General features: G+C 41.0%; 1 protein-coding gene across 1 annotated transcript; it reads left to right on the top strand.

The window, feature by feature from the left end:
• The first annotated feature begins 587 nt into the window (after positions 1 to 587).
• Positions 588 to 7,471, top strand: LOC124224804 (ATPase family AAA domain-containing protein 2-like). The gene is made up of 10 exons (XM_046637008.1): positions 588 to 741; positions 967 to 1,115; positions 2,088 to 2,357; positions 3,475 to 3,666; positions 4,813 to 4,998; positions 5,547 to 5,700; positions 6,150 to 6,248; positions 6,392 to 6,513; positions 6,605 to 7,092; positions 7,408 to 7,471. Exons 1-10 carry the CDS (start codon positions 588 to 590, stop codon positions 7,469 to 7,471), a joined length of 1,878 nt encoding a protein of 625 aa, XP_046492964.1.
• Positions 7,472 to 10,941: the final 3,470 nt, after the last annotated feature.

The raw sequence follows: 10,941 nt of genomic DNA, 5'->3' as shown, positions 1-10,941 counted from the left end.
GGGTTTATACGTAACAGCAGGTTTTTTCTAGCACAATATGGAACGATCTTTTTCCCAAGATTACTTACTACTCAGCTGCCATCTATGTACACATATGCAGCGGTGTGATGCAGCAACTGCTGCGAGTCTTTTTGTATAGGTTGCTTTGAAGAACGGTAAAAAACGAAGTAATTGTTCAAACCATTCGAATCAATCGGAGCATCTATCGATTTCTTTTATTCGAACTCGATCGTTTGATCTGACAATTGACGGCTTCACAGTGAAGATAGCCACTGGCGAATGATGCGAGAGTTATTATACCGCTTTGTTTTTTTTTTTTTCCCCACGGCTTCTTTTCACGTGTGGTATTACACGCACGTTTCACGAGTTGTCAAAAATCTCAAGTTCCCACCGTGAATATTGTAAAAATTTTTCGGTTTAAATTCAATTTGTCACGGTATATAGATAAGATACAGTGATTGAAACTCCTAATAAGTTTCTAATAATCACGCTTTCGTAAAATTAATTTTACGCTTAATGTATCATTATCGTTCACGATATTCGTGCCCCGTGCATTTATTGAGGTGCAATATCTACATGTGACTGCAATGGCAACGATAAAAGATTTCAGTTGCGTCGGTGGCATGGAAAATCATATAGAGACTCTAAAAGAAACGGTATTATTCCCGCTGATGTATGGAGAAGTTTACTCTAGGTTTAACATCAAACCACCACGTGGACTTCTGTTCTACGGACCTCCAGGTAATTTCAGCGATTTGTCAAGTGCACTTATCATTCTTCCATGAAACCAAAGCAATTTCTGCAAACGCGGAACAGCAAGAACCACGGGAGCAATTAATAATCCTACTGTAAGATCTGTCACTGTCACTCATTTTGATGAAATACCGGTGGAACTTGTAGATTAGTTCGGTATCTCATATCTGTTGCTTGATTTATTAATTACAAGGTTAACCGCGTTTTGCGTAGGAACTGGAAAAACTCTCATGGCCGGTGCTCTGGCATTCGAGTGCAGTAGTGCCGGGCGGAAGGTTTCCTTCATATCACGAAAGGGTGCGGATTGTCTGAGCAAGTGGATTGGTGAGAGCGAAAAAAAGCTGCAGGATATTTTTCTTCGGGTAACGAAAGTTCGTTTCTTCATGATTTGAAAACAAGTCAAACAGATGATGTGGGGTGGATCTGAGCGAACATTGTGCAAACAACGTATAAGTTCAGGTGATCAGCTATAGCGCAGAAAAACAGGGAAAAAAACTGCGAACAGCGGCTTCCGGATCAACGGTAAACGCGTGACTTTGCACGTGTCTGATATAAATCTGATAATATATACCGATACTTATATTATTTTGAATAATTTTAGTCCGGTGGCAACTAAATGGCTCTCAGTGAGTACCACTGGTTTAAAAGAGGCTAGTAATGTTTAGACGTGTGAATTTTGAAGCTGTCGAGCAATACTTGAAACATTTAATATAGTCGAGGACTGAGGAAAAAAAAAAATTAAAAAAATGATGGGTACATCAACAAAGTGTTTGCTGCATAATTTATTCATCGTTGAATGAACCGCGGGTATGGTTTACGTTTTCAAATGGCGACATTTGAGTTATCGTTACGAGATTTCTCTAAGCTTCTGGGTATGAGCGGTGCTACTCGTTTCAACTTTGTATATAGCAACGAGATTCTTTAACTGTTTCGGATGTATCGAGGTGGGAATATTTGTGCCGGTGTATCGAACGGTACTAAAATACAAGCGGGCACACGTTCTTCGTTACACGTTTAAGTACTTGAGCGACAGGGTCGAAGAACGATGACAGTAAAGTATGATAGATGTATAACTTGGTTAGTTTGCCTATTCACTTTTTGCAACGTTGAGTCGGCACGCCTTTCGAGACTCGACGTATCGGTTGTCTCGTCGACGACTGGCACCTGACAACCCGGGGTCACCGCGCGAGATTGATAACCGAGAGAATGAATAATTATTTTAATAGGAAGGAGATAGACGCCTCTTTCCCGATAGACCGATTACCTTTAATTAAACAACGACTTTCCCTCTTTTATCGTACGACCTGTCTGATCCGCATCGTGTAATTTACCAGGCAAAACAAACGAAACCCTGTATTATATTCTTCGACGAGATTGATGGATTGGCCCCGGTTAGATCCAGTCGTCAGGACTTCGTTCACACAAGCGTTGTGTGTACCCTCCTCGCCTTGATGGACGGACTGGATAACAACTCGGAGGTCATTGTTATCGGAGCTACCAACAGAATCGAAGCTATAGACCCAGCTCTCCGTAGACCAGGAAGATTCGACAAGGAATTGTACTTTCCATTGCCGTGTTTCAACACTAGGAAACAAATACTGTCGGTATAAATTTTCTTTCTCCCTACAATGCTTGATCTCACGATGCTCGTTCGATTCTACCGTTTCTATTCTAACTTCATGTGTAGTGCGGTCTTGCGTCAATTCTCAAAACGTGCGTCAGATTATTGTGCTGTTACGATATTCCTGCGATTTCATCCTCAATTTAATGGGTGCAGACTTATTTCAACAGCACATAGAATGCCTGAAAATATCAATTGTTGAATTCGCGATGTCACCGATTTTTCTCACGCTAGACTCATTATCAGCTTGGCATGCCTTATTGTTTTGAAATACGTATAAGATTCAGAATCAGGTCAATTTTCTCCAAAACCTTAGAACATCAGAACGAAAACGTACCCAACCATCCTTCATTAGTATTACCAAAACTGATACTTTTTTGTTTTTACCTACTTTTGTTTTTATTGTTTAGAAATAAATCCAGTAGATCTATTTGAGCAATGAGAAACGGTATTTATAGATAAATGGACATTCAACAACCGTGGAAGGTAGGTCAAGATTCGAAAATTTCATACGGCGGCTTGCGATAAAAACCGCTTCGTTATATCCGGGGTCAAATGTTCTGGGGTCACAGGCTTTCTGGATATATTCTGAGGATCCACGGTTATCCTAGTGTTGGTCAATGACTAACTTGATGTTAGACTAGCCAACCATAACGAGGATATCGAGGGAAAGTGATAGGAAATTGAATTAGCAAGGAAGCGTTCCTGCAACAGAACCTCCGTAACACGTCAGGCAATCAATGTTGAAACTTTCTTGCACCGATGATGTAACACTGCGCGTAATGGAAAATTCACGTATAATACTGCCACTTCGCGTATACTCGTTTCTGAAATGCAAGCTATGTTATCACAAGCATCCAGAGACGATCCATCGTGAGTCTTGCACAGCACAATTTCTCAATTACTATACTATTATTGTGGCGGTATAAAACCGTAGGAGTGATCGCAAGTTTACATGTAAAGGGAGAGATTGATTGTCACGATTTCCAAATAAGGTTCTCCCCGTGTATGTTGCTACGTATGGTTGATGGAAGACCCGAAGAACAAGAAACCCAAAGAAGCCTTGACCATGATTACCAATAACGTTTCATTAATTACAGGTCCACGTCAACAGCTGGAAACAGAAACCAGCCAAGAGATTCCTATCGTACCTAGCCTCGAAGACAATTGGATTCTGCGGTAGCGATCTTCAGGCTCTATGTGCTGAGGCAGTTATGTGCTGCGTCAGAAGAAATTATCCACAAATTTACACATCGAAAAAAAAACACCGTATAAACGGCAGGTTTCTTCAAGTAAGATTATCATACAAACGACGGAGTCTTTCATTAATTGACACTGCGCAGGCGAGGCAAGTGCCATCGAATAGCGGAAGTTAACTCCAAAAGTCTCATGTTACGCGTTTAGAGTCGAGAGTTAAATGAACCAGCCAAACTGATCGCTCGATCCCCAACGCCGCATCTCCGAAACCCGTCTCATACGCACGTGTCGTGTCTAACCGTTAGCATAATTAACTTTGGCTTTACTGCACGCCACGATCACAAATATGTCTAATACCATCATATTGTACCTATCTATATGCGCGAGCATCTTTCCACGTCGCGTGATCGAGCCACGCGTAGAATTCGTACGTACGGGTGTCAAAGATGTGATACGTGTTGATAAAATGAATTTCAAACATGCGTAAAAAAATATTATGTCCCTGACGGAACGCGTATAGGTGAACAAGCAAGACTTTTTGACAGCACATCGGAAAATTATTCCGGCTTCGAATCGGATCGTCGAATCACCGGTGAAATGCTTACCAAAAAAAATCGGACCTTTGCTAGAGCAAACTCTCTCACTCGTGATCGGAAGACTCGGAGTTCTCTGTCCTCGGGGGATGTTATCCTCCGGTAAAATGTAAGCCATCGATAGGATGTACCTACCTGGGGCTTGTGTTTATGCATGTTGTACTAACGACTCCATCAATCAACGTCGACGCTCGACTCATCGCAGTTGTCAATCAACTCGATTGAAATATAGTTTTTTGGGTGATTGTACTCGACTCTTTTTCGTACTCTAAATACTTTCGAACAACTTTACGGTTAGATAGTAGGCCTTACGTATGCATTTTCAGCACGGGAAAAGCCACCTCGAAGTCTTCCCGCTGTCCAAGACTAATAATCACTGGAAACGGTAATTGTCACACGCGGTATATCGGTCCAGCGATTTTACACGCGTTGGAACACCTGCCATATCACGTTCTCGACATTAGTACCCTCTACGAGGTGACTGGAAGGGCGGCAGAGGAAGCCATAATCCAGGTATTTTCTCTCCTCGGACGTTAGTGCGTTACTTCCGTTGACGCTTGTCAGCCATCAGCCGATTCATCTCAGTCTTTACTATTTTTCATTCGTCTCGTTTTACTTTCAACGTCCACGTTGACGTCGTCTATAAAGCGGATTAAGGAGGCGCGACGCACTCTTCCTTCCCTGCTGTACGTCCCAGATATCACGGCGTGGTGGGAACTGGTAGACGAACGAGCACGCGTCGTCTTCGCATCTCTTATGCGGGGGCTTGACAGAACCGTGACTATACTGATTCTGACAACCGCCAATTGTCCACACGCCGAGCTTCCCGAGGAGGTTAGTAATTATAGTTAATACAGATTAGACCCTGTGCTACGATCTTCTCAGGATACCAGAGGTTACCGAATTTTTTCTTTCTTTCTTCGGCTGCCACATTAGCCAGTCACGCTGTGTCAAATACGGGGAACAAAAAAAAACATTCATTGTAACAAACGTCATTAATCAATATTCGATGAGAAAGCTTTACCATTAACCTTGGCACCGTGGAGAATATCTGCCGAAGATTTTTTTCATCATTTTGTTACACACAGACACTGTAATAGTCGGCGTCGTTTACACAAGTACTACAGTCTCACTCTGATTGCAAACAGATTGTTGTTGTTTTTTATCCTTATCATGATGTAGCCGAACTTAGTGCCGTTTAGACCAGAGCTATTTGATTACATTATTTTATTGTGGGTCACGAACAACGTGCGCGCAGACATTTTTCATTAACCCAATAATCAGGGACCAAGGAAATCTTGAGTAAAATTAAATTATGATAAACTTGCGAAGATAGTTGCAACCAATTGTTTTTGTCATTACGCGAAATAATATTTTGGCAGATACAGCAATTGTATAATGAGCGCCAAGGCGAAGTGTTCGAGGTATCTGCACCGGAAGTCACGGAACGAAAAACATTCTTCGAACAACTGTTCTTTCCCTCTGGGTCAACAACGTCAATCACCGAAAATCGATCACAGGATTCGTCTTCTAGCGGTATATATAATATTCTTATCATGTACAGTTCCCCAACTCATCATCAAACAAATTATGCTGTCAGAGAGACCTATAATATACGGCTCTCCAATTATGTCCATAACCGTCTGAATAAATGCGTTGCTTACGACGTGTTGGATGTAAGCGATCTACGACCACTAAAGGTACCTGCATCACGTGCCAACATACATTTTCTAAAACGTGTTATACAACCGGATTTAAGTTGCATTCCAGGCTTTCAGCGCATAATATTTTATGATGCTGTGATGGGGAGCAAAAATATAATCACGAATCTGACACTCCACCGATTTGATTGACTGCTAAGTACGCCGAAGATGGTACCATTTCATGACTCGGCTATTTTCCGAAACTACGTTTCTATTACCGCGATCGATTGCTTCTTGCTTCTCATATACTTTTTTGCTATTTTTATCCGCGATCGAAAACAGATGTGATAGAAGTACCGCCGGGCAAGAGAGTTTCTACGGAGATCGACCTGAGGGCAAAGCCCAGCAGGGTTCAGTCTGTCCATTCAACATCACCGTTTGGTAAGTCAGTCAGACGCAAGCCACAGTAATCCAAGCTACTGATAAGATGCCATCAACTTACTCGCCATACTTGTCAGTTGAGAGTAAAATAAAAATGCACATCCCAAACACTCGCAAATGGATCAATGTGTTCCATTACTCAGTTACACCAGCTCTACCCGGACTGCAAAGACACCTGATAGAACATCTACTCTTACATCACGCGTGCATACTTGTCTGTACACATTTGACGACATCGCACACCCAGACACCAGATCACATTACAGTTCGCTAATAACTACACTTTATCATGTATCACCTAGAGAACATTTCGCAGGTGTTTCATCTTGCTTACCATATGCATACGAATGACCTAGGAATCAGGATATCCTGATCGAATAACCGATCTAGATCGAAGTTCGGAATTAATGACATTAGCTTTAGATAGGCTAGACAAAATAATGAGTCAGGCAATTCCTTTTGAACTTGACTTGCACCAACCTTCAGGAACAGCTTTGAAACGCGAGTATAGCGCAGCCGGCGAGGCCTGCAGGGCATCGAAACGTGCCAGGATGAAATCCGAAGCCAGAAGTATGGATGAAAAGGTGAAGCCAGGTCAAGTTTTGGAGAACATGCCGAGCAATCGAACGACGGAATTATTGCGTAGGACGGTAGCCGTGACCGCGAGATCCAATAGTCAACAACTCGAAAGCCTCTACGCGCTTCTTGAAAGGGCTATTCAAAACCATAAGAGTGATGTATACGCCACCGTCATTAGATGTTTGGACAACTACAACGGGAGTAGAAAGTTGAAGCGAAAAGCCCGCAAGAAAAACGATTACCCTGGGGGTAAATGCAGCAAAAAGTTGGTTTCAAATTGACGTATGCAGTGTAATGCTGGTCATGTAATCTTGTAAGAGACTGGTCATTTCATTGGCCAATAAAGCGTATCGAGTTTAACCGTGTATGTATATCTTCAACATGCTGCTTTCAATACTTGTATGTAACACGCCACGAGAAGTTCCTGCGGACAGAGCTGCAGAGGTTCGACTGATATTGACACCGGTTATGGAGTGTTAAATTTAAGAGTCACCTTTCATTGGCTGTGGTAAGCGGCATGGCCGAGTAGGCTGAGTTTTTGTTTGTTACTACGACAAAAATAGTGATTCTCTGCTCCTAGAAAGGAATTGATGGTGGTCTATGACAAAGCCAAGAACCCTGCAGGTTTTCCGAACAATGCTTGATAATTGTTCTTTTTCCCCATATTTGTTAACTCTTTCAGTTTCATCGTATGATTCTGTTTTGTTCGTATGGTTGATTGCAGAATATGTAGGTACGATAATAAACAAGGATAAAAGCGAAGACGCATAAATTCAAATGATTTATTATCAATTCATACTTGGTTCATATATACCCTTAATTGTCCATTGACGCTTGAGTCGGAAGAAAAATAGCTGCGTAATGCGAGTGTGAGAAACTTTCGAGCGAAACTCTTCTTTTCCGTTTACTAGTATTCTTAATTCGCCAGCTTTGTTACTCTGCTTTATGAATTATGATTCGCGACGAGTCGGCTTAGGTATTTACCGAAACAAATGAGTTTTGAACAACGATTTATTTTCTCGTAACAGGTTGCTGCAGTGTTGCAACGGTACCGGAAAGTTCGAGCTCGAGAACAATTGACAATGGATGCTCGATCTCTTCAAGTCTAAACTGCCCATTTTATACCCCTTGGTACTGTGTTAAATTTAAATCCCCGCTTACAGCTCTGCGTGAAAGTAAGGAAAAATTATTAATAAATAAAACAGCAAACGGTAGATTCTTGAGAATCGTGACCAAAATCGTGGCCATCAAGTTTACTTCTAATTCGTTCACCTCAAGAGCAAACCACGTGGGTAACAATGCGGTTTACGATCGCCGTATTACGTCAGAAGATGGAAACTGCGTGAGACTGGTGATGCGGTATAACGGCATTAGCTTAACAATGAAATTTCAATTAAATTTTTAACCGCTAACTCTAATGCCGTTCCGGAACGTGTAACATGCAATTAGTTCAAATTAATATTTGAATTAAAACTACACAGTTAAACGATCAAAAGTTACGTAATGAAATTTCGGTTATCATAATTCCTTAGTCAATGTACATTCCAAAATGTAAATACGCGCAAGTAAGTGACTGTGGTAGTTTAGATTTCTTGAAAAAAGTAAAAACAAACTCCTTTTCATTCGTTTGCAATTTTCCAACGGAAAATGTGTTGCGTAAGGAGCGCGTCGTTAATTGATTTTCGAACGATCCAAGGAAAAGTTGTCCGTCAAATTATTCCTTCGTTTGACTACCTCAAAGGCGACCCGAAGTCAAGTAGGCATACAAAGTTCCAAACTTGGTATGTGGCGTGGCTAGAATGAAAAATAAAGCAATCAAAAGAGAAGAGATGTAAGAAACTGGTTTTCTCGAACTGGTCATGCTTATGTCGTCAGCTATTTTTAATTACTGCCAAATAGGCTGTATCGTTCTCCGCTTGGAGTGCAGACTTGAAGGGTCGATTGTTTAAACATTAGCGTGCTATTCGATCTCCCCAACACAGACATTATACGTGAGGCAAAACTCGGACAATAAGTAAGGCGCGAGTTTGAAAGGTGCATAAAACGGTACTAGCATGAACCACGCTCGAAATAACATCGCACCGATAACCAGATCGGAAAACGCAAGGACGACTTGCTAACAAACTAACAGTGCCTCAACCAGCGCTACTTTGGCACGGTAAATTTTGTTCGGCACGCGATAAAAATAACCGACGAACGAATACATACGGTCATTGATTTGAAAATACTGATACACCATAATGAATGAACGAAACCAGGTTGCCCAGCTCTTCATGAAATTCAGATTCAATCCATTCTAACAGTACATGTTTTCTTGTAAGCATCTTTCAAGCGTTTAGAAACACAATTTTTAAGAAATACACGCACACGTGTGCCGTGATAATTGTCTTTCCTGGCAATAGAATTTTTTGGTACTTTCTAACATATATGATCAACATGCTTGCAAATTAAATATATAGTAAATATTTCATAAATCCTTGCTGCAATCTGTCTAAAACTCAGGTTCGATAAATCGAAGTTAGGATGAGCCAGACTTTATCTTCATCATAAAATCGATATGCGATGCTTGAAGGCATTTGTAAACGACACCGTTAGACTCTTATAGCATAAACATAACGCTGTCCGTTTATAGTTTATAGCCTCTTTGACTGGGATAAACCGTACCTTTGGTTGAACTTGACTAGCCGCCGATATATTCGCGGGAATTTCCTTACCTGAATTACAAGTAAAATAAACTCTAAACCTACCGTTGCTGTCTTTGATAATCGAATCACGATTTTTTGTGGGACAGTTTAGTTACAGAAAACGTTTAACGCTTCTGGTGAATCATAATTTCTCGCCTGAAATTTAGCTCGAGACTACAAACCCGTAATTATACATTCCATGACGATCTTGAAACGATAAGCGCTTTACGACACAAAGATTACCCAACGCAACATGAAACGAATATGTGAAGGTACAAATAAATAATGCCCCCGTTAACTTGCGTCCTAACGTAGGTAGAAGGCACGGTCTATATGTAAGACAGTTATATATAAACAAAATCAATGCGATCGAAAGAAGTGGTCAACGAAAGACCGCAACGAAATCGAAAGTACAATGTAACGCTTTTCGAAGTTGATTCAGCCACCTAATCCCAGCTTGAAGTACTTCTACGTTTTCATTTAACAAACAGAATCGGCGTACCGTGCATCGAAGTTTGAATTGAAATTGACAAAAGGTAGGATGAAGAGGATTGAAGAAATAAAAAAAAAAAAAAAACTCCTGCCGGCAACAAAACCAGAATAATCATTCGATTTCTCTTCACGATCAATTGCGGCAACGTGACTTCCACTCCACAGGTTACACGATTCGAACGTCCTTATACGTTACACTGTCTTCTGCGATGTTCACGAGAAATTTAAGATTCACGACAGTTACAATGGTGACAGAGGCACGACGCTACATTTTACGATACACGGGAATCCGTCTGCACGCATCAACAAAATTCCTCGCAGTCATCGACACGGTTCTAAAGTTTGCGCTGAATTTTTTTTATCGAACTTCAATATTCTGATCTCGAGGATGGAATGAGAACGATAGACACTTGAGAAGATCTAAGGCACTGAATTTATAAAGCGTACAAATTTTCAACGCTTCATTGCACGTGTCGTTCACATTCAAAGGCAGTCTTATCGGAGTAGCACATCTTTAAGGAGGTGCTCTGACCGATTTCGACGTTGACGTATATATCTCCAAATATCGAAGTCCACGTATCTTAGATGCGAAAAAAGGCTTAACAGCCTCGTTCTACATGCAATTCTGCACAAAGACACTACAATAATGTATTTTCATTTAACGCAGGAATAAAGAAAATTGCAATTGTAAATTCGTAGAGTTCATCTCATTTCTTTGTCTTTGAGTCAAATGAAAATGGGAAATGAAATGTTTTTGATCAGAATTGCATACAGAATGAACCTGTCAAGCCATTTTTCGTGCTTGAGATACATGGAGATTGGACATCGATATTTGAAAATATATATGTCAACGTCGGAATCGACTGGACACCCCCTCAAGTCCTGCTGAACTGACTTCACTGATGGATATCAAGTTAAGAAAGAATGAAAATATAAGT

This window comes from Neodiprion pinetum, chromosome 1 (genome assembly GCF_021155775.2).
Source record: "Neodiprion pinetum isolate iyNeoPine1 chromosome 1, iyNeoPine1.2, whole genome shotgun sequence".
Lineage (NCBI taxonomy): Eukaryota > Metazoa > Arthropoda > Insecta > Hymenoptera > Diprionidae > Neodiprion > Neodiprion pinetum.
The sequence above is the reverse complement of the archived record's forward strand: the minus strand, read 5'-3'. Positions and strand labels throughout refer to the sequence as shown.

Excerpts from the sequence above, each read along its gene's own strand:
- LOC124224804 (XM_046637008.1), top strand. The coding sequence starts at position 588 with ATGGCAACGATAAAAGATTTCAGTTGCGTCGGTGGCATGGAAAATCAT. Across the intron at positions 742-966 it reads TCTGTTCTACGGACCTCCAG|GAACTGGAAAAACTCTCATG; the intron begins GTAATTTCAGCG and ends CGTTTTGCGTAG. Across the intron at positions 2,358-3,474 it reads CTAGGAAACAAATACTGTCG|GTCCACGTCAACAGCTGGAA; the intron begins GTATAAATTTTC and ends CATTAATTACAG.